Raw genomic sequence first — 25939 nt, 5'->3', positions numbered from 1 at the left:
CACTGGATGTTAGCCATGACTTTGCTCATTGTCTTGTTTTTCAGGGAGGTTTGGGAGCTGGACCCCCCGGAGGTGGTGAACTCGGTCCTGCAGTACGCTGCCTGGGGAGTTCAAGGACAACAACTGGTGAGGAAAACATACAAAAACATTCCTCAGTCTCACCCTCCCTTTCAGCACCGCCTGCCTCGGCCTGCAGTGGCTTTATTTTAAGGATTAGATAAGATTGAATGGAGTATTTTCTTTTATATGTTCTGTTATTTTTTGCCTCAGCTGAACTAACAGTAATGAAGTCTTTGCTGTTTTTCAGGAAACAAAATAGTAACTGAAATGAAAAAACAAACTTTCATCGACATTCGACTGAAATTACGAGCCACATATTGAATCAGTGTAAACACACATAGTTGGTTTCTTTTATTATCTTACTGAATAGACTAAATCATAGCCTTTAATTGAACGCATTTGTTGCACACTCCAACCGTCTTTAGAAAAATACAACTAAGTGTTTTTAATGCCCTGATGCTGACTGTGGAGGCAGAGCACAAAGTGTAATGGCACTGTTCAACACTCTCGGAGCGTGTGTGTGTGTGTGTGTGTGTGTGTGTGTGTACTTGAACTTTGAGGGCGCACAGAACAAAAATGTGCTTCTAATTCAGATTTCACTCATAATGTTCTCAGGTTGAATTTTCGATGGAAGCTAATTAGATGCAAATTTCCTCCCTTCACACCTTTTTTTATTTATCTACATAAAACAGATGTGCAGGCTTTTTTCTTGACAGCTAAAGAGCTACGGCACCGCGGAGCTGCTTTGTCCATATTTTGCAAATTTCACTGAGTACTATTTGAGCATAAATCAAACACGCCTCCATTAGGATGTCATTATGGTGATAAGGAGACGAGAGCTAGCTTTCGAGTATGCACAGCATCATTAGCAAGAAATGCATCTTAGCAGACAATGACATGACACGAGTGTTTGTGTGAGAGTGTGTAAGTGAGCCTCATAGCAATTTGTCGGGCATTTGTGTATTTTCATTAGAAAAATGCCAGAAAAATATATTTAGAGTATTAATTAAGGTGTCATTTCATCATGTCTGGAGCGATGCATGGGTCACACAAAGTAACGCTAAACAGGAAAGCTGAGCAGGATAATCACGCTGTTTCAGTTTACAAAGTTTGCTCATTAAGTGTGACAGGTTTTAATAATATGTGTGTATATATCTGAGCTTTTTTAAAGTCTGACACTGACAAGTCTCTGTAATTGGTAAGCAGACTCCTTTACAGAAGCCCTGAGAGGCAAGTGAAAAAGAAAATATGGAAAATTCTTTGTCTGATTTACTCCAGGCCTGAAGTGATCTAAAATGTTTTTCTTTCTTTTGTTCATGAATTATTTTTTTGGCAGCATAATCGTAAAAATAAGTTCCCTTTTTTGTTTTCATCTGTGAAACAGGTGGGAAAAAGAGCAGGGTAGAAAATGAAAAACATAAATGCATGGCAGAGCAGGCTCACTTAGGTTGTAGTGTTTGTTGTTGTAATACTCATTTTGGCCACAAGGGGCTGAATTTTTTTTTATTTTTTAATAAACTTTATTGAACAGATATAGAACATACAATACAGACAAGTAAAAAAGTAAATAGATAAAGAAAGGATAATCAAAATTCTGATCTGGGACAGACAAGATATAAAATACATAAGAAAAAAAACACAAAAACACATGAAATGCTGTGCTGAGTGCTGATGTTACTCCTCCTTAAGAATCTCACCAAGAAGCTCCACTGTTACTTTGGGAGTTTTAATATATTGTTTTAGTTCACTTAAAAGTTAGGGGTCCCTTTTGTGATCCTACTTTGGTGAATATAGAATTTACCATATAATAGCATTAAGTTAACAATGAACTCAGTGTTATATTAATCATTTTTGAAGTACACAATAACATTTTTACATTCAACATTTTAATATACGCAACATATATTCCATCATTTTAGTCCAGAGTGTAGTGAATGTGTTCAGTGATAAAATAAGCGTGTTAAAGATTCTGTTTCATCATTACAGAAAGAACACGTGCTATCAATATCTGAGAACTTAGAGAGATAAAGATTAGTTGGATGTATGTTGTGTAAAAGTTTATGTATTTCAAAAACTGCTTTTATACCTGCTGCTTTTTTACCTGTTTCTGAGTCATTAACACCAAAGACACAACTATTTCGATCAGACGTAGAGATGAGCATCACCAGATTTAACTTGCCTCACAGGGACTCCTTTCACTTTCATACTTTTAACGATGGAAATTAAATCGTAGATATCGAGCATTTTACTTTTAAAGATAGTAACCAACTTATTTTTTTAGCAATTTACAATAAACAGACACCGAAATGTAATTTAGCATTCAATTGGATTCTTGTTTCTGTCCAACAAGCGAACTTCGGTTCAATATTTACTCTCCTTTCAACTCTCCACCAGCGCCTGAGGGAAACATCTAGCCCTTTAAATGCTGAATGCCTCATTATGTTGGAGCTGTATTAACTGCTATTTGGTGTTGAGCAGGTAGCATGGCGGTTTATTCAGCTGCATGCTGCTCCAGAAATGAGGTTGATGTGTTGCATGATAATCCTCTGTGAGTTCATTTATGAGCCACCACTTTCACATCACAGGAAATCATTTGATGCTTGTTTAATATAATAATATTGATTTGTGCAGCTTTAAAACAAAACCACAGTCCTCACTCTGTCAAAATGTGCATGCTACATCTTTGAGCTGAACAGAAGGTTAGAGGCGTTAACAATTTTAAATATAAGATATTACTTTGATTTAAAATGTAAGTTAAGATCACGGGCAGAGCTTTGAGGTTTAATTTAGCATATATAGATTGATGAGAGCTTCTTCCATGAAAACAATACAAACATGATCATTTATAGTCAAGAATGAGCTGCTTTCTATTCACAGAAGAAAGTAATTTGGTGTAATTAATTATTTACCCTGAAGTAAAATCATCCAGATGTTAAATAAATCTGTCCTTTAAGTTTTAACATATGAACATTTTCTATTTCCCTGGCCTGGCTCCTATATTCTGATCAAACCCGCAGGAATAAGAACTCAAATGTCTGATTATTCAAACTCTACAGTTGTAGTAATGAGTCCTCCCATTTCAGAAGGGAACTTTGTTCTTACAGAGTCAGCTGTTAAATAATCATGTCTCTGAATCCTTCAGCACACGCTCAGGCTGCCTTCTGGCCTGATGGTATCTTGATGCCTTCCAGTTAGACAGCAGAAGGCCCTGCTGACTGTGAGGTTGTGTCGGAGCGGAGTGGGAGGCGCTCTGTGACTTCAGTTTCATGTAGGATCACATAAGACCATGAGACGTCTCGCTTTGGAAAGGCTGGAGATTCGGTTTACATCTGTGAGAGGCTTCTTCTGTGTAATGTTGTGAGATTGACTTAATGTTTCTTTGACTTGAGCACTATTTATTTTGTAAAATGTGTCAGCTAGGTTCAATAGGTTGTGGTCTTTATTTGGCTTTTATTACTGCATATTGCACCCAAACCGACATAGATTGAATCACTCTGACTTGCCAAAAACAACAGTCACTTCCTGAGTGGATAAGTGGCAGATAATAGAGTCCATCACTTGATGGCTTACCAAGACGTATTTGCACCCTAAATCCTGAAAAAGAAAGTTTGGATGCTGGAGCATGTACTTTACCCATTTGATATAATAATAATTAATCCAGTGGATGTGTGGAACCAGTTGCCCTCCACTGGTTCATGTCCTACCTCTCAGGGAGATCTTTTAGAGTATCTTGGAAAGGACAAGTGCCCAAACCTCACAGTCTATCCACAGGGGTGCCTCAAGGGTCAGTGCTCGGTCCCCTGCTCTTTTCAGTATATCCCACCTCACTTGGTGCAATCATTCGCCCCCATGGTTTCTCATACCATTGCTATGCGGACGACACCCAGCTCTTCCTGTCATTCCCACCAGAGGACACTACAGCCGCGGCACGGATCTCGTCATGCCTTGCTGATATCTCTAAGTGGATGAAAGAATGCCACCTTCAGCTTAACCTTTCCAAGACTGAGCTCCTCGTCATCCCAGCCAGTCCCTCTATGCAACCACAGATCAATATCCAGCTTGGACAAACTGAACTCATACCCACTAAGTCTGGCCGGAACCAGGGCGTCATAATTGACGACCAGCTAACCTTTCAGGTTCATGTGGCCTCGATTGCTCGGTCATGTCGATTTGCCCTGTACGGCATCAGGAAGATCAGCTTCTACCTATCAGAGCATGCAACACAGCTGAACCAGACAGGCTCTCCTGATATCACGCATTGATTACTGCAACTCCCTACTGGCAGACCTTCCTGCATGCACATTCAAACCTCTGCAGATGATCCAGAACACAGCAGCTCGACTGGTCTTCAATCAAGTCTCTAACTAGACTCTTCTGCTCAGTAGTCCCCCAGTGGTGGAACGAGCTACCAAACTCCATTCAGTCCGCAGAGTCCCTTTCACCTTTAAGAAGAAGCTGAAGACAACACCTCCACACTTAATGATATTGATGCTATTAATGATGTTGATGAAAAAATTGCTTCTTTACGCCCTTTGCATTGTCGGCACCAGTGTCCGACCACACTTGAAGCTGTTTGTTTGTACTGACTGATTTCGTTCCCTCCTGTCTCGATCGTTGCTTGTGCTGTATTAACTCTCAGATGTACGTCGAATTGGACCAAAGCGTCTGCTAAATAAAACTGTAACATTGTCACATGACTGCTTAAGCTGTGAAACCTGAAGATGTTACGTGCTTGAATATTTTGTGTGCTTTGTCTCTTCAGGTCTACATATTTGAAAATAACATCTACTACCAATCAGACGTGAAGAGTAACTCTCTTCGGCTAACATCCTCGGGGAAGGAAGGGATCATCTTCAATGGGATTGCTGACTGGCTCTATGAAGGTACATCAGCTCGTTCTCATTCGGTGTTAGGGAAAAAGCTAAAGCGCGCACTTTAGACCTTTTCCTGGTAGCTGTATGAATAAATGACAAACAGGAAGTTGATGTCATATGATGACCTGCTGATGAACTTTATTGCCACAGTGGGCTATAAATATTGGGAACGTATTGATAATATGATGTAACTTAATTTTCAAAGCGTTGACAGACTGTCTCAATAAGCTGTTAATGCCTCTGTAGAGAAACATTAGCTAATAAAAGACGGTGATTAAATATTCATCATGTTTGTTCTGGTGCAGATATGTGCACACTGGGAGCGAGGAGTCGTTTTATGTGCTTTAAGTAAACACACACTGCATGCACTGTCTCTGAGGAGAAAAGCAGATTATGTAAATCTTTTAAAAAGCCAAGTTAAAAGATTGAGTGCGCTTATGTTTTAGTTTGTTCCCTTTTATTCTTCGTTAAATTTGTGAAACACAACAAAGTAGCAATCAGAGATGGTTGAACCCAGAATTAGAGCTTCATTTAATTACTCTGTTGTTATATGAGCTCTTCTGTGTTTGGGACTTTTGTTTTTGTATAGCATGTTTCGATGTAACAATCAACTTCTATTAATTATTACATTTTATGAGTTTAAAATGAGCCTACAGCATATTTCAAAGTGTGAAATAACTTACATTCAGTTTGATTTAAGCAGTTCGGTGCATTTGATTGAATGTGAGTGCAAACAAAGATTATTTTATTCGTCACCTTTATTGTTCAATGCATTCAACCACTTTTTTGTTTCTTAATATCACTTTCACTTCAATTTTTAATTTAAGTTAATAGTTTATTTGAAGAAAAGAGACGACGTACATTAATCAACATTCAAACAAAATGTAAATGATGAGTTAGCCGAAAGGCTAGTTTTCATCGGTAGTCCTTTTTGCCACAAGTTGTTGGCATCCAAAGGGCCCGATCAGACAGAACGCGTTTTAGCAGCTGGGGTTTTTTGTCATTGTTTTCAATGAGAGGCTTTTTGCGCGCTGCTTTTGCGTTGCAGAGCGCCTCACGTTTTTCCGCTCAGTGCGCCTTGTGTTTTTGAGGAAACGCTCTGAGCGCCTGAAGTTGAAAAAAATTCAACTCAAAGCAGAAAAGCGTCTGACGTCATGGGCGTTTTTTCTCATTGTCCAATCGGATGAAAGGAGAGGCGGGCCTTTTGTCAGTTTACAATGTAACAGTTAGGTTTTTAACAGTAGGCTACAACAATGTGGTGCGCCTCGCGTTTTACAGCCTGCAAGACGCGAATGTCTGACCGGTTAGAATAGTTAGAAATATATTAGTTTGAGATAAAAATAACGTTAGACATCATGAGTGAATAGAAGACAGTAGACAGTTTTGGTTATCAACAAGCCAGCATTTCTTGACATCACACTTGACAAAAGAATGACGTGTGTAATGTCAATACTAAGTTTATTTCATTATCTAATATCAATAACTGATATTAACCACATCAAACAGAGTAAAGCATTCTTCATTTTTATTTTACAGTGTACACACTTGAAGAATACCATGATTTAAGTAGCGGTTGCCATGTGGTCGTGTCAAAAGAGGAAAAAAATACTACACTCGCACATTATTTCCAAAGACAGTACAAACCTTAAACTGCAGGATAAAGGACTGTAGCTCATGCCGCGTCTCCCCCAAACAGAGGAAATCCTTCAGACCCACGTGGCTCACTGGTGGTCACCTGACGGAGAGAGGCTGGCCTTCCTGGTGCTTAATGACAGCCTGGTGCCCAACATGGCTTTACCGCGCTTCACAGGCATGACATACCCCAAAGGAAAGCAGTACCCCTATCCCAAGGTAAGCACTGTTAACAAGACACACATCTCATTCCTATGACTGCACGGTGTTTACACTGGATACATCACCATTAGCATTGTCCCTCTGACTTTAAGCTTTATGTTAAGCTAGCCTAGAAACATTCCGGCTCTGTACCAAAGGCACCACTCATTTTTATTTGTATAGCGCCAAATCCAAACCAAACTTGGTATATGGTTCAGTACTCGACTGTACTCTTTGTATTGTATTCACTGAGACCTAAATAAACCCCCTAAATCCACAGGTAGACAGTAAAAGAGGCCTGAAACAAGATTCCCCACTGACAGCAGCCTCACCTGAACAAAACTGAATGAAAAGCCCCCCAGTGATCGTACACATAACCCAGTTTTCACAAAGCACTTGGCCTCAATAACTTAGCCGATCTTTGATTGAATGCAGCACCTGTTCTCTCTACAGAGCGTTCTATAGGGCTCCATCTGTGTGACGTCCTTTCAGGCAGTGCAGGAAATTAAAGCAGAACAAGTTGTTACAGATGGAGTGAAAAAAAGAAGAAAATGATCACACAAAGTCCCAAATTAACTTGAAATATAGATCTTCATACAACACTGTGTTCCCTGTGTTAAAGCGTCTGAGGGAAGGTTTCTTGTGGATCTGTTTGCAGAGAAATATTCAAATGAGAGGAATGACAGAGTGCAAATACCCGTTCTTTGTGATTGCAATCTGCAAATGCTTCAGTGAAGTGTTTCTCCAATGCTTTGTGTTTAATCAGCAGTGTTTTTCATGTCTGCTTTGTCCTGATCATTTCTGCACAACAGCACGTGCATAACTGTCGAACTGTACGTGCATTTCTCAGAGTCTGAAGAGGCATTTCAATGTTCTCAATAAATTATTCATTCCAAATCACTTAAGCATTGTGCAACACTTTAAATGGCACAAGGCCATTTTGGATGTTGTTGCATAAAGCATTAGCGGCTGTAATGATGTGCGACTTTGACCTAAAGTCTGACCTGTTCTTTCTACATGCAGGCGGGCCAGGCCAACCCAGCGGTGAAGCTCTTCGTGGTTAATCTGTACGGGCCGACGCACACGCTGGAGCTGATGCCTCCAGAGACGCTCAAACTACGGTGAGAAGAGCTGCTTCTAGTTTGTCAACTTTTGCATCAGCTGCTGTGATCCTCAAAGAAAAACTTTTGACATGTTAAACTCTGGAGGAATATTTCTCTACACTTGACACCAGGCACCTTTTTAATTGGTGAACACTGCAGCTTGTCGTGCCTCTGCTTTGCTTTTGCTTTAACGTTTACCTCCAATAAAGATAGCAGAGATCCCAGCCTTCTTGGGACTGTTAAGGCAACCTCTATTTATTAATTTAAAGAGGGGGGTATTATGCTGTTTCACATTTTAAGACATATATATAATGTAACAATGTTAGATTGTCCAGACTAAAAGGTGAAGTTTCAGATCTGTAGGTAAAAGTATGTTGGAGTAATCCCCAGGCTTCTCAGCTCAGTCTGCAGGCCGCTGTGAACGCCATGCTTTTCTACACGCTGCACTTTGCGACGTCACAGCAGGCTTCAGAGAGCTGGCCAATCAGAAGAAAGCGAGCTTGTAGGGGCGGGGTTTCTTAAAGGGACAGAGCTGACTGAGTCGTTTCAGGCATGAGGGCCTGCACAGAGCACCAGTGTGAGAAACATTATGAGATTTCTTAACTGTAAATTATGCTAAGCTACTTCACAGGTAAGGAAGCTTGAAATGAGCATAATACCCCCCTTTAAGTCATTTACTATGAATGCAGCTTCTCTTTTTAACATATTGTAGGGACCCTATTAAAACAATCTGATTTGAGGACATGCATCACTGTATGCCAGTACTAAATATTGTGGCTGTTAATGAAACTACAGTGTTTAATGTGCAGGGCTTTCTACTCAATCTCTTTGCACTACTCTCATTAATGTTTTTTTAAACCAATTAAAGATTGCTTATTATTAGAAGCCCATTGGTTCTAAAAATAAAACCAATGCAGACTTGTTTAAAAAGTGTCCCTTATTCTCAGTTTATCTAAGACATCACTAAACATTTTCCGAATTTTTTCAATCTCTAGTTTGAAGTCTTCTTTAAACAGCATGATGTGTATTTAGTATATCATGGTCCCATTTCTGAGTAAAATAGCCATAAAGCAGGTTTTACATAGCGTGTTCTTTTTGGGGGGCCTTATATACCTTTATTTTGAGAGAGAGGACGATGGACAGTCAGAAACAAGGGAAGAGAGAGTGGGAGATGAGCCGAGGGTGGAAGTGGACTTGAGGACTGTAGCCTCCGTATGTGGGATGGGAGATTTAACCGCTGAGCTAAACGTAGTGTTTGTACATGACTGCGATAAACTAGTTTCTACCATGTCGACCTGTCAGCTAGGATAAAGGTGTAGCAATGATTGTCTGACAAACTTGAGGCCTCGAGAAACAGTAGTTTACAAACTGATGGGGGACGTCACGCTGGCTATATGTCCACTATATATGTAGGGCACATTTTCCTGATACGTTTGAGTGTATTAATCAGGACATGAAAAATGTAATTCACTGTTGCCTTTCTTTACATTGAAGTCATTTGATAGAGATGGGCTCAAAGAAATTAACCTGCATCCCTGACCCAGGCTCAGCTACCATCTTCTTGTTTCTTATATTACCACAGCCTAAGTTTTATGTCTTATGATACATCTCCCAGACTTCTTTCATAACAATGCATTAGCTTTGAATGTTCAATAAACAAAGTGATTGTAATGTTTTTCACAGGGAACATTATGTGACCATGGTGAAGTGGATCAGCAAGACCAAGACATCTGTCAGGTGGTTGAACCGGGCCCAGAACATCTCCATCCTGACTGTGTGTGACACCACCACGGGGGCCTGCGTCACGGTACGTGTGTGTGTGTGTGAGAGAGAAAGAGAAGTGCCTTTAAATCTAAAAATCTGTTCGCTAAATAAATGCGTATAAAGTGGAAGTTTCATTACTTTCACCTAATTGAAGGTAAAGAAGTGCTGTCGAACTTAAGTGGAGTTCTCTTTGCTAGGTACACATTTGATCAAGCAGGAACAGTTTGTGTTATTGTTTTAAACCTGTTTTCACTTCCAAGGTAACACACCTTTCCAGTGTTTGTCCCTGTCCTTTTCTTTTATTCCCTTTCAGTGCATACTTGTCATTTTAAATCACTCCCCTCTTTTTACCCTCTTAGTGATTACTCTCTGCTTTGTTGCTGTGAGCTGAAAAGTATCTAAGCAAGCACGACAGCACAGTGGCATCTATTGTTAATGTTCAACCAGAGCACAGGTACCTTGGATACGTCTGTGAGACACATTAGGCCTTAAAGCGGTTATGCAGACAAGCTTTCTCTGCATTGCACAGCCACAGAACTATTTATAATTAAAGGTGAGGTACAAAAGTTTTGAGAGTTGGCGAACTGCGTCCGTGAGCCACTGTTGGAAACTAGTTTGAAAGGTCATCTAAAATGCCTCATTTCATGTAATGCTGAGAGCATGTATTGTAGCAGGTTTACTCTTGTTCGGCCACCATACTAAAGGAATGCAAAAGTAAAATTCATATTGATACACACAAAATGAATTCAGCTATGTAGGAGCTCTACATTAACGCAACAGAAGAAGCTTACTCACGTTATGTATCTGACTTAGCAATATTTAAAATCTCCTGTAACGTCAATTATATGATTGGAAGGCAATTAGCCTGATTATACTACACACGATTTAACGGCTCTATCCCATCCAAATTAAAATGACAATATTCTATAACAAATCAATAAACCTCAATTGAACTGCTGCTATCTATTAATTCATGCGGTAAATCAATCAATCAAATTAGATTTGTATAGCGCCAAATCACAACCAAAGATAACTCGAGACACTTTACAATAAGAGCAGGTCTAGACCGTACTCTGTTATGTTATTTAGAGAGAGACCCAACATGAATCACCATGAGCAGCAACATTCGGCACATTGGCAGAAAAACTTCAGCCTCGACTGGATGGGCCGAAAAGTGGGATAGAGGGAGATGCAGGATAGAGACAGGCAAAGGGAGCAACAACAACAACAACATAAGTTCTTGTTACATCAACAACTACAACAACAACAGATAATACTTATGGTTACAAAGCCAATAATAATCTTACAAATGTGTCAAATCAGCAAGAACAGCGGTGTACTATTAGCATTAGCAACTATAATAAAGATACTATGGGAGAGACTCGTATTAATAGTTGTAGCAGTCTGAGTCGAGCAGGTCCACAGCAGCAGGTGGTCTGCAGTAACGATCCCCAGGAACCTACGAGACAAGCTATTGTCTGACTGATAATCCAGAGAATAAAATGCCCGGGAAAAACGCTACAAGCTATTTTGACTAACTAGCTAGTAGTATTAGCAGTCAACAAAAAGCCATGACTGTTTGTGTCTGAAGAAAACGTGCAGTACAGAGAAAGAGACCTTGTGACTTTGATTGTGATGAGTGCTAGCATGTTCCCAGCTTAGCCAGGCTAGCTACAGCATTAGCTTGTTCTATTGGTAGTCACCAAAAAGCCCTATCTGTTTCTATCAGTCAAATTACTAATTATTTGGCCTGAGAAAACCCAGCTGTTATTGCAGCCCATCTGCTGGAGTAAACCTCTTCCATATTCTCTCTATATTTGGATGCTAGGCAGCCATATTGACCCTGCGGTTAAACCTGCTCTCCAGTTCTGTGGTTCCTGATTCGGTGTGATTTGCTCGAACAAACATGTCGCCCAGCCAAACGGCAGCTTAGCTCGGGCCTGGACACAGCTCCCAGCCTCCCCTCCCTGCCAAAACTCTGACTCCAGCTCATGCATGTTGGTTTGAAATGAGGGTTCGGACGGGGAGTCGTGTATCCAGTGGCGTGTTAAAAATAAACCACAAAATAAAGAGTTCATTTTGTGACGGATGAGTCTGTCTGATGTCACTGAAGTCCAGGTTTAGCTGAATATAATTCCACTGCATCTACAGTACTTCTCTGTCCGCCTTTTAAAGCCTTTGTGTATCAAGTAGAAGTACAATGCAGCACCAGGAGTGACTATCAAGACAAAGGATTTTGATGATCTTGGTGATTTAGCACCGGTCTGACATTTTGCCCTGACATCTTTTTCAGAGACATGAAGAGAGCTCGGAGCTGTGGCTTTCCAAGCAGGTAAGGCGCTCTCTCTTCCACGTCTATTCTCTTTGAAAGCATGCGCTCCAGAGCTGCAATTTCACTTCATGTCAATCATCTCTGTCTCAGTATGTTTCCAATTATGTGACGTTAAGGGCAACTTCACCAATTTCCCACCTCATCTCTACACTTTTCCGAGCACATTTCTTTCTCTCAATACCATCAGTATCCTAAAGGAAGGATCCACAAGAAAATGCACAGTAAAGTAGCAGTAAGAAAGACTCCTGTCAGCCCCTTGAATCCTTCTCTTCGTAGATGAAACCATAAAATTGTGAAAGAAACTCCGACTTCATCATCAAATGTAGGACTGGGGAGCAAAGTCAAGAGCTCTCCTTGGAACCACAGAGAATATAAAAGTGCGTTTGATGTTTGACAACTTGAAAATCCAAGAAGCAAACATTAAACCAAATGCTGTGTCTTTATTTGGAGACCTCTGTTAGTACCCTGCCATATAATACAGTGTGCAGTATGAATTTATATGGCTAGTGCATGAAAAAGTTAGTTTGTTCTCAAATCCCAAATACCTGAAATGACGATCAGAGAATTTGAGCGGGTTCTTCTTTTTAATGTCGAACTGCAACCTTGAAGAACATAATCACCAACATTTGGGCTGCAGTAACATTAAGTTGCTTGCAGGCAAGATGCGACAGCACCCACTATCGACATCGCCTGTTTGTCCGGGATTGTCCCAGTCTCAAGCTGGGTGTTCAGAGTCCTAGCAAATATTAGTAAAACATTAAATTGTCTAAAAGATAATGATATACATGTACTTGTTTTCAGCTCTTACATTGGCGTTTATCATCTTCTGTCCTCATTATTAGCGCCAGCGCTCGGCTGCTCTGCGGATCAGACACGCTTTTACGCTGTTTGACAGACCAGAACCGCTTCACAGACGATAGCATAGGAGCAGAATCCTGTGCCACCTGTTTCATGCAATGTGAAAATGACATCACAGTCCGCACCATAGCCAAGATGGCGACCACTGATGTCGGTGTCCAACGTTCGACAGACTCGTTTTTTTAAGCGTTGTGAAAAACACCTTGGGCTAAAGTGCACTGTGAACACGATAATGTCCCAATAGCAAGTGCAGGTACAGAGAAAGCAACATGAGACAGCGATTGTTTTCATTGATTTATACTTCATGTAAGATGTTTGTTAAGTTGGACGCTTTTTACAAGATTTAAGACAAATATTGAAAATATCTTCTCTGCATGGACTTTTGCAATTCATGGCTGTGCTGTAAAATTAACCTCTTTGCCTGTGTAGTAAAGTCATCAAGGTCATGTGCATTCAATAACCCTGCATCAAATTAAAGTCAGCAAGGCTGAAACACGACACTATACCTCTACTTCTATTTAAATCTTGTGCAAATATATCCAAACTCTATATTTTTCCAAAGAAGGGGGAGCAGTGCTCTCAGCTTTAGCAGTTTTTATTCACTCTTTCTGGCAGGGTTTGATCATACAGCCCTGCAGCCGTACATGTTTGGCTCCCGCCGTGGGTAATTTAACCGCTTGACAATCTTGGCGTGCAGAGCTGCTTGTCTTTGTTAAGGTGGTAATCTGTGAGATGCTCATTTACTGACTGTGAGGTTGTGTCAGCGCAGAGAGAGAGGGCCGCTGGTAACGGATTTTTATGTTAGATCGTCTCCTAAGACCTCGGAGGTCGACTGCACCTTCTCAGAAATGCCAAAGGCTCATTCTGGGTAAACTGTCTCCATCTCTGCAGAGTGTTTGTGCTGCTGAGTGAGATATTTATTCAGTGTGAGGTTTAAACATGTCAAATGCAAACCACAGACTGAAGCATTGCCTTAAGACTTTACTCTTACCAGAAATATTTGCTCATTTGGCCCGAGTAAAAACGTTCACTTAGGTTATATACATTTACTCTTCACTTGTCCAGAGATTACCTGAGTGTCTGCTACTTTGTTTTTCTGTTTGACAAGTTCAGTGGTGACAGATACCTCAGATAAGTAAAAGTAAAGATAGCAATATGTAAAAAACAAACAAACAAACAAAAAAAAACATACCCATAGGTTAGATATACTTGATTCTCATTAAGAGGAAACTTGCCTTGGGCCGTAGTCCATACAGCTCAGTGCAACTTTATAGATACAAACTCTGTTCTCTGTACGCACATACAATAGAGTAAAAAAATTAAATTAATATTAAAACATAATAAATACATTATAAAAGACTTAAGGGGCTAAATACTAAAGAATACAAAGCAGTGTGACTGAGGAGGGAAGAAAAGACAGTTACTCTTACACTTTTGTAACGTCTGCCTGCAGGTAACAAAAGTCGTATCAACAGAAATTACTTAAAATATAAAATTCTAAATACTCATCGTGAAGGCAGGTTGGCTCCTGCCATTGTTATATTATATTCTTTATATTTGTTGATTGTTGTTATTGATTAATTAACATGTAACCAACAATTTTAACCTTAAGGTGAAGGTAATCTAAGTCATTTGTTTGATACATAGGTTAAAATAAACTTAATTTAAGAGGCAGTAGTTTCTATAGATTATGAATAAATGTGGTTGTGTGTAAAATATGCAATATTTGCCCTTTGAAATGTAGAGTTTATAAAAGTAACAAGTACAGAAAATCTAAATCCTAAAGAAAAGAATGTTTAGTTCTTAGTCCTTTCCTACATTTCCCATAATGCACCTAACAACATCCTTTTGTTTAAACGCTTTGCTGTTAATGGTCGTTATATCTACATTGTCATCAAACTCTTTCCTGGATAACCCTGATGGCAGCGCTTTGACATCATCAAGTCTCTTGCGCTGTAGAAAGCTGCGGAGCCCCTCTGGTGATATGTGAGGAAAAAAATAAGTTGTGGCCACGAGACAATAACTGGTGAGACGTGCCCCCTCCCCATCCAGCTCATCGTGTATATGACAGAATTCAGCTCCGTCAGGATGAGAGCGCAGCTCCGCGCAGCAGAGGGCGGAGGTGCAATCAGACACAAAACAAGAGCAAATTGCAAGTAGAAACACTTTATGGTCGTGTTTGCGCTTCATTATCACTAATACATTATGCTTTAGGAACCGGACCTTGAGACAGAGCAGTGTGAATTTGTATTAGCAGCAGCTCATCCCTATTTTAGAACATTTTACACTTCAACAGACAACAAACTTCAGTTCCCACAGACGTGGCCAATGACCACATGTGGCGACATCCATGAGCACTCAAACCACATTGGAGCGGTTTATATGGGACACAAAGTGTGACCACGGCCACGCCATATTATCTCGTGGCCATGTGTTGTTTTTTCCCCCTCCAATGTCACCAGAGGGGCTCCGCTGAAAGCTCCTCCAGACTTTTCACTTTGTTGTTTTAACAGGTGGAGTTCTCCTCCACTTCATAAATAAATGCATTTGTATTTGCAAAGTCACTGCAGTCCCTGTTTGTTACCGCATGTACTATGTTAATGTTTTTTCAGTTGTAGGTAGAGTTTCAGGTAGTGCTAAATGCTGCACTTTAGTCCCTGTTTAATATTTAAAAGGTTCACTCACTGAGTGTGACATCCATCAGCAGTCTCTACAGTGACAAAATAGATGTTTATTTAAAAGTTTTAAGAACAACACTTTCAGGCTGGAGAGTGGTCTGACTGTAGAGGCCATTAGCACATCACTCATCAGCATTTTATCCACTTGTTCATGCTGTTGACATTACGGGTAAACACATTCAAGCAAACTTATAACAGCGCTTTATTCCCTCTGCAGACCCAAGAGCCGGTGTTCTCCAAAGACAGCAGCAGATTCTTCCTGACTGTGCCGGTCAAACAAGGAGGACGTGGAGAGTTTCATCACATCGCCATGTTCACGACACAGGTGAAGGACCACTTTAAAGGCTGCGGCCAGTATTTTTTATTAATCTCTTTTCACATTAGGTAGGATTGCCTCAAACCTTGCCCTCTCCTCTCCCCCGCCGCTCAGCTTTCACATTAATAATTTTGTTCTGTACCTGAGTACACTTGCGGTAGGACTCAGAAGCAGAAGGTGGCGGTAATGCACCTCAAAAACAAGGAGAAGAAGAGGAGTATCATCAACTACGGAACATTGTTTATGTTGTGGTTCCAGTGTAAAAAAAATTGTGCGAATCACATGAACCAAAGCCCATACAGTGGAGCCAACCTTTGCACTATGTCTACTGTTATTCATATGTTGGAGAAAATCTAAAGAACGACCCTCTCACGTACCTTCCTACGGTATCACCCATGGCCGTGCAGTTCAGAGGATGAGATCGGCGGTGTTGCGTGAAAAAGCAGTCCACCTCTGTGGTTTGGTACGATTAGCTTTCACACCTGATGCGTACCGTATCCAAGTATACATGAACCGCACTCGAGACCACCCTTTCAAGTGGACCCAGGTATGGATCAACGAACCATGCTTGAGTATGTTACACAGTGTTCACACTGATCAAACAAACCGGACTTTGGGGTCAAGTGTACTCAGATCCAGACCCGGGTCCCAAATGTGAAAGCCTCCTTACTGCAAGACAAAAGACAGAACATCAAGAACACAATGGTCATTTAGTTATTTCCTTTAGGGTTTACTCACTGTGGGAGTTAGTGTGTCTTCCTTTTAATCGTCAGTATTGTTTGGTAAGAGCATGTGATGCCTTGTTTTGAACAAATGGCTGTAAGTTAAAGTCTGACACTGTAAGCCCATCCATCCACCCTGCCTCGAATGTTTTGTCCACACAGAACACAAGTGTTTCCCTCCTGTCTGGTAATTTGCCCCCAAACAGCCAATGTCCTGTCTGACACCATGGCAACAATCATGAGTATGTGTGAAGTGTGTTTGTGTGGAGTGTGCCTGTGTGTTTGACAGACCTCCTGTTGTCTCCTGTTACTTTTATTCATCTATCAAACCTCTGGATCAAACAGTAAATAACTCGGGCTGCATGGTGGTCACAGCTGAAGGTCCTCAGTCGGAATCCCAGTTTTGTGTTTCTGTGTGGAGTTTGCATGTTCTCCTTGTGCATCCGGGTACTCCGGCTTCCTTCCAAAGACATGCTCGTTAGGTTAACTGGTGACTCTAAATTGCCCATAGGTGTGAACATGAGTGTGAAAGGTCGTCTGTCTCTATGTGTCAGCCCTGTGATTGACTGACGATCAGTCCAGGTGTAACCCTGCCTCTCACCCAATGACAGCTGGGATAGGCTCCAGCCTCCCCACGACCCTGAACAGGATATGCAGTGTAGATATTATTAGACGGTGCCACTCCCACCTCTGGTGTCATTGTTCCAGATGAAGCTCACTTAGTTCAAACAAATGAAGTCTACTTATCTTCTTTTGCTTCTCTCAGTTCAGAGCAGATCAAAACGAAGTCCGACATCTGACATCGGGAAACTGGGAGGTGACCAAGATCCTCGCCTATGATGAGAACACCGACAACCTGTAAGTCTAAAGAACACCAGGAAATTAAAAAGCGTAATGTTCTTGTGAAGCCTGATTTTATGTTGAATCTCTGCAGTCTCACTATACCGTTGTGTTCAGCTCTTTTAAGCGTCTTCGTTGGTTGATAGATATTGAAAACAGTTCTCCTGGAATGACTGTAATGAAGAAAATATGCACAAAATGTGCCCGCTGACAGTGAGACTTTGTGCTTCTCTAATTATGACTTTGACTTTAAAAAAAAGGATATAATTAAATCCAGGATTTAATTTGTCTGCTTTCTCTCCGTGTGTTTGTTCTTTCTTGACAGATATTTTCTCAGCACGGAGGGCTCACCTCGAAGACGACAACTTTTCAGGTTCGTTCTGCACAAAGTAAATGTGCTTAACTTTGTGTGTCTGAAAAGCTATTATTCCTCAAAGTGCTTCTTTCATTAGCACTTGTCAAAACAACATTTCACAAAACACCTTTAATAACCTGATATTATTATCAAAGTGTTTGTTCTTTGTTGTCTATTCTTTTTAAACAAGTGAATATGTGCTTATTAAAGGATGGTGCTTTAAATGACTGACAGTGAATACGTCCAGCTAACAAGAGTCCATACTGTAAATGTAAAGTGTTGTATATTTTAATCCTCTTTGTGATCATCTTAAGAATGATTGAAAACACAGAACACATCCATGTCGGTAAGCTAGGAAACATTGTGAAAAGGAACACACACTTCTTTGTTCCTTTAGGGCCACAGCTAATTTTACCGGCTAATAGTCCTGGTTATAAAAAGTCTAGTGACAGAGAAGCAAACAGCATCTTCATATTGGAAACATTGGAACCAGGGAATGATGAGCACTTCTGCATCAAATTACTTACAAATTAATCTGTAATGATTTTATTTGTATCTGCTCTATTGTTGTCTGAATCTCGGCACCATTGTGAACGACGGTTCTCCCTCCATGTGTTTTCCGAGGATTTAAATAAATGATGATGATGACTTAAACGGATTGAGGACAAAGTTTGAGTAGCTGAGAGGAAACATTTTGTTCCTGCTGTTTTTATCTGTCAGATTTCAGGTATTTTAATAGTTTTCTGCATCTTTTGAAAAGTAACTTCTTTCCCACAGAGGTGTAACCTGAACCAGGTGTGACTACACCAAAATACTTTTTACCTGGTACTTTTTGGCAAAGTAAAAAAGCTGAATTAAAGCCACTTTTAGCCTTGATTATTATGTTTTACTAAACCTCCTATTATCTTCTCTCCTCAGTGTAAAGACTGTGGGTCTGTTCCCACGCCGGTGTTTGACATGTGAGCTGAATAAAGCTCACTGTCTGTACTTCGATGCTGACATCAGCCCCACGAACCAGCACATTATCCTCAGCTGTAAAGGTAGGTCATCAAACAGCCACAGTTAAGGCTCCATGTCAGGCTTTCACAATGTGCCATATATACGAGAATAACTGAGCGTGTCTAGGGCAAGTTCATTCTCTAAGAGGGTGGTGTGGGGCTTAGGTAGGTAATAGGTAGGGAATTTTTACTTTTCAAATTAAGTTTCTACCAAATGTTCGTGACAAGTTCATCTCTTGCAGCCTCTGCTATTAATAAAAAAATACTTGAGTTCCCCCTTAAAACTCGTCCTGCGCCATAAGGGTTATTACTCATCAAGGCTAATCTAGAAATGACCTGTCCTTTACATCCCGTATTATCCCTCTGCTTTGACTGCACGGCATGAACCACTCAGCTTTTCTTTGAGAGAAACATGAAGATATTGTCTGGTGATCTAAACACACAGCAGAGTGCACTTAACTTGAATCGCCTCACAAAGTTAAAATTATCTGCCGAATTATCAACAACACAACTGCTGAGCTTTATGTTCCTTATTTATTCAGCCATTTTTATTTAAGATAATCTAGCTAGAGTTTGTCAGTTGTTATCCGTCTCCCTCCAACTATTCAGTTTAAATTCATCCGTCTTCAGTTCCATATAAATTAAAACAATTAGCCTCTCTAGTGTGTATAATTACCTTCGGTAGCATTATTGGGCCATGAGTAGCTTCTTTAATAGAGGGTAATTCTTTATAGTGCTCATGCTCAGAAGCGTTTGTGCTTTGGCATGGTGACTTATCGGACAATAACAGTTCCCTCTCCTAAAAGCAATAAAAATAATGGAGAAAGCTTGTTGTCTTCAGCGGGTCAAGTTCACACGACCTCGACAAGTCTTCCCTGACACCTGCTTTCACCAGGAGCAACACGATCCTCTTAATTCTGCTCATAAGATCGTCTTGATTGGTTTAGTGTTTCCAAGCCGGTACACGCACATAATGAAAGCATTTCTCTGTGTGACACATGCAGGTGTCGTAAGGAACTCAGAGGTCAAAGCTGATACAGTCCATCAACAGTGAGTGAAGGAGAGGAAACAGTGATGGTGATTGAGTGCAGACTTTGAGGCAGGGAGTGTTTTGCAGCTGCCGAGGGAGCAATTCAGCCGCAGCTCAGCTACTGAGCAAACCTGCCATCCTATTAACCTCTGACTAAGTCTTTTTAACAGGACATGAAAAGAACAGACTTAATTTGACAGTGTGAGGCTATTAGGGAAGTAATGTGAGTGACCTTTAACCCCTGATTGGTAAAGGTAAGGTAGAGGAGGTGACATGCAACTCTGAGGAAACAAGACGGCTGCCTCCATTTGACTTTGGTGTTGCTGCTTTAAAGATGTAGTGAGACAGAGTGAGTGATAAAATACAGTTTACAGTGTGGTATCGTTTGGTTTCAAGAAGGTTTCACTTGGTAATGTGTGAAAAATATCCTGTTAGTCTATGTATAGCACACATAATCCTTCAGTGACGAGTGACAGGATAAAGTTTATATTACTCTTACATGCTTTCCCTCCTCTTTCAGGTCCTGGAGCTCCGACTGTGATCCTACACAGCCTCAATAATTCCAGTAAGTAGTCCATTGATTCATCTAGGAATGACAGGAGTGTGGGGACCATCCTGAAGGATAATTCCTGCTTACTTCAACCTGGTTTATTAAAGTGATTCAAACTATATGACCACTAAGGTGTAAGACTATAGACTATAGATGGAAGACGAATCTATCTGCTCTTATTGTACAAAATGTATGCCAAATAGCCCCCGTGACAGGCGCTGCCATCCAGAGCTACACAGTAGAGAACGGCGGGTGGAGTCACCGTAGCCACTTCCGCAAACCAAAACACACACTAACAGCAGAACAGCTTCTTGTGTTGGTCTGAAGCAGACGTTCACAGATGTTAAACTTCAATGACTGTAGTGATTGTTTTAGTTACGTCTCCTCTCACCGTTCCTCCTCTACTCTGCTAAATCCAGAACAGAACGGCTGCAGGAGCCGTATTTGTCAACAGAGCTGTCAATCATCATTTTAACAGCATCAAATAACTAATTAAAAGTAAACTTGGCAGAAAAATGAACACTTGGACATAAATCAGCATGATAAGAACTAACTATAATGACAGAAACCATGTTTGAGAAAAATGTATTTGACATGCATTTTGATTTTATAGTTTGACTCGTGTCCCATCTGTTAACATGGAGGAGGCGGGCTTTATGAGCTATACTGCAGCCAGTCAGCAGGGGGCGACAGAGAGGGTTTGGCTTCTCTTTTAGGGAGCTGTCATGTCGGCCATCTTTAATACATTCTATGAGTAGGACGCACTGGAGCACTTCCTGTCCTGCTTATGACAGGCCAGACATTAAGTTTAGGAAAAAGGTTGTGGAATGACTCAATGCTACGTTTCACTGTCTTGGTTTAGCACACAAGAAGCAAAATGCAGTTATATTCTTGTATGACTAAAAAGGGACGATACCTTCCTTATTTATGTTATTCCTTTTCTACTGTTCTTTATGACAGTAAACATGAAAGACCTGAAAGAAGTAATGCTACTTCCACTTTTACAGCCCTTTCTGTACGCTATAATGACATTAGCTAACAGCTTCAGGCTGCGTGTTGGTCTACAGGTTTGATGGGCTGTCTCAGCTATTTTGCTGCTGCTTCTTGAGCCACTTTAGTCTGGGTCATAGACAAATTAAATTCACAAATATGCTACTTATTTTTTATTCCAAAAATGGGCTATGGTTTGTTCAATGTTAGGATGCATCTTACTTAAAGGCAAGGTGCTGATATGAGTTCAACAGGTACTGCATCTAAAACAACTCATGAGGAAGAGAGATTATGATTAACATCGTTGTGCCCTTTAAGCTTCAAAGGTTAGTTTATATGAAGTTGTTTATCCTGTTCTCTTGAGGTGGTCATCAGTCCTTTTTTCTCTTTTTGCAACAGCCGGTGTTCCTGAGCCGACACCATGAAAAGAAAAAGATTGTATGCCTCGTTTTCCGGGTGATTCCGGTCACCAGGGGACTTATAAATCTAGATCTCTTCCCTTTTGCATTCGCACCCACACCTACAGTGCACACATGCTTCTTTTTAGTATCCACGCCTGTCGCTCTGTCAGTAGTTTTTTTCCCCTGAAAAAGTTAACAGCTGTGCTGCAGAAAAGCAAGCAATTTGCCCAGGGTTATTTGGATAGGCCCTGCATCCACAGCTGGGAACTCAAGGCCCCTGGCGGTTTCATAATGAGACGTCTATTGATTTTGGGTTTTCCATTAGAAATGCTGGATGAATTCCATTTCATTTAGCTGCTTCTCAAATGGCTTGAATGGAAAAATGGCCAAACCCCAGAGTCATTGTTTATTACATGTGGAGAAAGTAGCAGGGCTCCTGTTTTGGAGGCCAGAATGTGCGAGCTGCTGTGTGCTGAGAGGCTTTTTAGAGGATGGTACCTGACTGAATTTTTTATTCTACCAATCTTAACTGTAGTACCAATGACCGAACTACAGATCTGTAGTAAATTATTCTGTTTCAAATCAGAAAGTCTATCTAGCTTTTGTGATTGCTCTCTTGCCTATCATTCTTTTAGTTTAAGAAGTTATTAACGGTCATCTTTGGTCGAATATTTCAAATAACAATCCTAAATAAATTAGATCTGTCTCTATTATTTGAAGAGTTAAACCCAAAGGAAATGAAATCTATGAATGTATTCAGCTTCCTGAAACCTCTAAATTTACTGCAAAGTCAGAAACGATAAGCGACCCTCAGATCTTATCCGTCTCTCCTACACGTTCTGGCTCATCTCATTATATCACTGTCTGGAAAGACAAATCCTGGTCCTATAATGGGTCATTTATATGCAGAGAAACTTGGATTATTGGCAGCAATTATTGTGACACTTTCATCCTTTAAACACATCCCGCTCTCCCTTACAGATTACTACATCCTTGAGAACAACTCTCTGCTGAAGGCCGCCCTGAAGTACAAACGGATCCAGCTGACCGACTTCAGAAATGTTCCCATGGAACATTTTGGTGAGAATAAAGGTTTCATTACTCTTAATGTAACTTAAAGATTCATTTGTGATACAGTTGCTTTTATTCTCTGTATTTGTTGTACAGATTTACCTCTGAAGATCTCCTACCCTCCAGACTTCTCTGATTCCCGTCACTATGGACTGCTGCTGATAGTGTAAGTACCTGTTTGTAATGACACGTTACAAATTACAGATGTCAAAACATCAATATTAAACATTTCTATTTTTGTTCTTACATGAAATAATACATTTCCTACCCTGTTACCCGTGGGTGATGCTTTTATCCAAGAAGCAATACAGAAGAGAAAATGTATTAAAATGAAATGTGTGAGGCTGCAGCTGTAATCAAACCGCTAACACCCTGACAGCAGTGACATTTGCATACAGAGTAACCTGGCTGAACCGTGTTAAGCCCCTTTATTAATAACTAAACCAGTCAAAACTGAAAGGAATAAGAGGAATTAAAGTTTTTACATTTTACTTTAATGTTAAAGAATAAGTAGGGGGATATCAATGAGGTATTTTAATTGACGTGCACCTTTTTATCTTTCCTGTTCAGTGACAGCGCCCCCGGTGGTCAGGCTGTGAGTGACCGTTTCTCCCTCAGCTGGGACTCGGTGCTGGTCAGCTCAGACAGCATCATCGTGGCTCGCCTGGATGGCCGGGGCAGCGGCTTCCAGGGTCAGAGGATCCTGCACGAGGTGCACCAGAGACTGGGAACGGTCGATGTTCAGGACCAGATCGCTGCAGTAGAGTAGGTTACCAAATTTACTTTTTTCACCTAAAACCATTTTGTGCTTTTGAAATATAGTCCTCTTTTTTCACGCAAGAGCTTCATATTCCTCCTCTTTTGAACTTCTCTGATATGTGCACTAATGAGTCTCATCAAAGACCACGAAAACATTTTGTTCCCAAAAGATAAAAGTACAACATTTTTCACTTTTACTCTCAAACTTAAGATAAGAGTTCCTCATCATGTCCATTTAACAAAATCCAACTTTGAGTAGAGCTCCGGAGGTTTTGGTGCAGACAAAGAGGAGAGGATTCAACCTCTAAGAGATGAATTACTCAACGAAATTATCTTCATCATTGTCCATCTTGGAGCTTTTCCAGATCTTTTGATTATATCACATTATTTTCATCAGCAGATTGAGTAAAGTGAGGTGTCATTGAATGATACTGCTGTCCAAAGGTTGACTGCCGTACTTTTTTTTTCTCTTTTATATCTTGTGAAAATCTTCCAGAGTTTTGTTTTCTTCGTTTTAGAGAAAAAATTCAGTCGCTACCAAATACGACCCAAACGTAAGTCAACTCTCTGCATTCTGCTTCTGGATCTTACTGGCCAATTTACACCTCCACCAGTCTAACCTATCAAATCTTTTGATGCTTTATCTCAAGGAAAGATAATGGTGGTAAGAAAATTCTTCCATGATAAGTAATGATGACATTAAGCATTGAGAAACTAGCAATAACCTTACCTGTCTCACGGTATATGCAATATTTAGTTAGCTAGCATTAGCTTTCCCACTCCATGAAGGTTGTAACAGTGCCCTCTGTTACTTCACATAATCGGCAGTGTCATGTCAACTATGTTTTGTTTTTAACACCGCAAAGTTAATCCATGAAATTATCCAAATTTCAAGCTTTATATTTCACTCTGTGATACCTGTGGAGTAGCTTAGCATCATTTACAGTTGCTCTGTGCAGGCCCTCATACAGCCTCTGCCTGAAACAACTCAGACAGCTCTGTCCCTTTAAGAAACCCCGCCCCTACAAGCCCGCTTTCTTCTGATTCGCCAGCTCTCCGAAGCCTGCTGAGGCTGCAATTTGTGACATCACAAACTGCAGCGTGTAGAAAAAACTGTGTGAAACGTAGCGTTCCCAGCAGCCTGCAGAATGAGCTGAGAAGCCTGGGGATTACTCCAACATACTTTTACCTACAGATCTGAAACTTCAACCACGTTTAGTTTGGATATCCAACATTGTTACATTATGTATATGTATTAAAATGTAAAACAGCATAATACCCCCTTTTTAAGGCAACGTGAGCACATCATCAGGCTATTAAAACCATGTATAAGAATGCAAAGGCAGAGTGCGGGGTTGACAGCCACCTTCATTTTGGGGTATAAAAATAACCTCATGAAGAAGTGTGCCATTAGTGCAATTTTACTTACAAATATGTAACCCATTTGGCAGGCCAGTTGAAACACTCTAAAGACATTTTAGTCTTGGCATACTTACTGCTGTTGGGCTTTGTAGTCCAGTGCTGAGTTGTGTTACGTTGATCAAAAGCTCCTTGAGCTTTGATTGTGGAGCTGAATGATCTTTGAACGTCATGTCTTTGATAAGCGTACAGCTTGGGTCAGGATGGATGTGAGCTGAGGTCATATGTATATGTGAGGAGCTTTACGGCTGGCAGGTTGCAGCTGCTTCCTTCTCTGAACACACACTGCGTTTTTTTCATTCCTTGGAGGTGCAAACAAGGAGAATAACGCTGGCATTGATTTTGTTTGCAGTCTGCTTCCATGAGTCTTCATTGCCTGCACTTGTCAGTGTGGATCTAGATTCTCCTTATTATATGTTCTCTGCTCTGAAATCCCACGTCTGCCACCAGCACATCTTTCTCCCTGTTCTTGTTTTAGTTTTCTTTTTATTTCCTGACAATTTTCAGACTATTTCCTTTAGTTTCACGAGTTAGTTAATCTCACTCCTGAATTGCTACTAGAGATATTAAAGATTAAAATCCAAAATCAAACACGTTAATGGAGAAAATATCTGACTGAGTATGGCTACAGAATGATAAATAGTGATGTAGGTGGACCTTTTTGTGTGACTGGCTCTTTCCAAAGAGCATGTGACATATGAGTAATCAAGTGATCGCTCAGGAGCTGCTCCTTAATGTTATTCCAACACTCTGCTGTATGTAGGAGTGAGGCATTCGATAAATGTTTCTGGAGTTTCACTTTTCGCCAAAAGCTTTTTTACTTTACTCCAGGTGAACTCTTACACCCAGGTGCAAAATTGCTACTAAGAACTACTGCAGTGCTCCGGCTCACTGTGTGTTTCCAGAGAGATTACAGCCACCTGAAGTTGAAGCCAAATCTTTCTCATTTAATTCTTGTTCTTGCTCATCACTTTGCATTAAACGTT

The 25939-nt window shown here is 40.5% G+C and overlaps 1 protein-coding gene across 2 annotated transcripts in view; it reads left to right on the top strand.

Moving 5' to 3' along the window:
• LOC138592102 (inactive dipeptidyl peptidase 10-like) overlaps positions 1-25939 on the top strand; it is a 224796-nt gene that overhangs the window by 189302 nt on the left and 9555 nt on the right. For both annotated transcript variants that reach the window (XM_069662726.1, XM_069662727.1), the window contains exons 7-20: positions 45-126; positions 4823-4943; positions 6631-6785; positions 7791-7888; positions 9554-9677; positions 11928-11966; positions 15720-15827; positions 17307-17398; positions 17706-17753; positions 18654-18775; positions 20284-20328; positions 22686-22784; positions 22872-22941; positions 23346-23540. In XM_069662726.1, coding sequence (XP_069518827.1) covers positions 45-126; positions 4823-4943; positions 6631-6785; positions 7791-7888; positions 9554-9677; positions 11928-11966; positions 15720-15827; positions 17307-17398; positions 17706-17753; positions 18654-18775; positions 20284-20328; positions 22686-22784; positions 22872-22941; positions 23346-23540 — 1398 coding nt within the window. The remainder of the gene's footprint in view (positions 1-44; positions 127-4822; positions 4944-6630; positions 6786-7790; positions 7889-9553; positions 9678-11927; positions 11967-15719; positions 15828-17306; positions 17399-17705; positions 17754-18653; positions 18776-20283; positions 20329-22685; positions 22785-22871; positions 22942-23345; positions 23541-25939) is intronic.

The sequence above is a fragment of the Semicossyphus pulcher genome, unplaced genomic scaffold (genome assembly GCF_022749685.1).
Source record: "Semicossyphus pulcher isolate SPU_LCO1_2020_fin unplaced genomic scaffold, fSemPul1.0.p SCAF_15, whole genome shotgun sequence".
Classification (NCBI taxonomy): domain Eukaryota; kingdom Metazoa; phylum Chordata; class Actinopteri; order Labriformes; family Labridae; genus Semicossyphus; species Semicossyphus pulcher.
The sequence above is the reverse complement of the archived record's forward strand: the minus strand, read 5'-3'. Positions and strand labels throughout refer to the sequence as shown.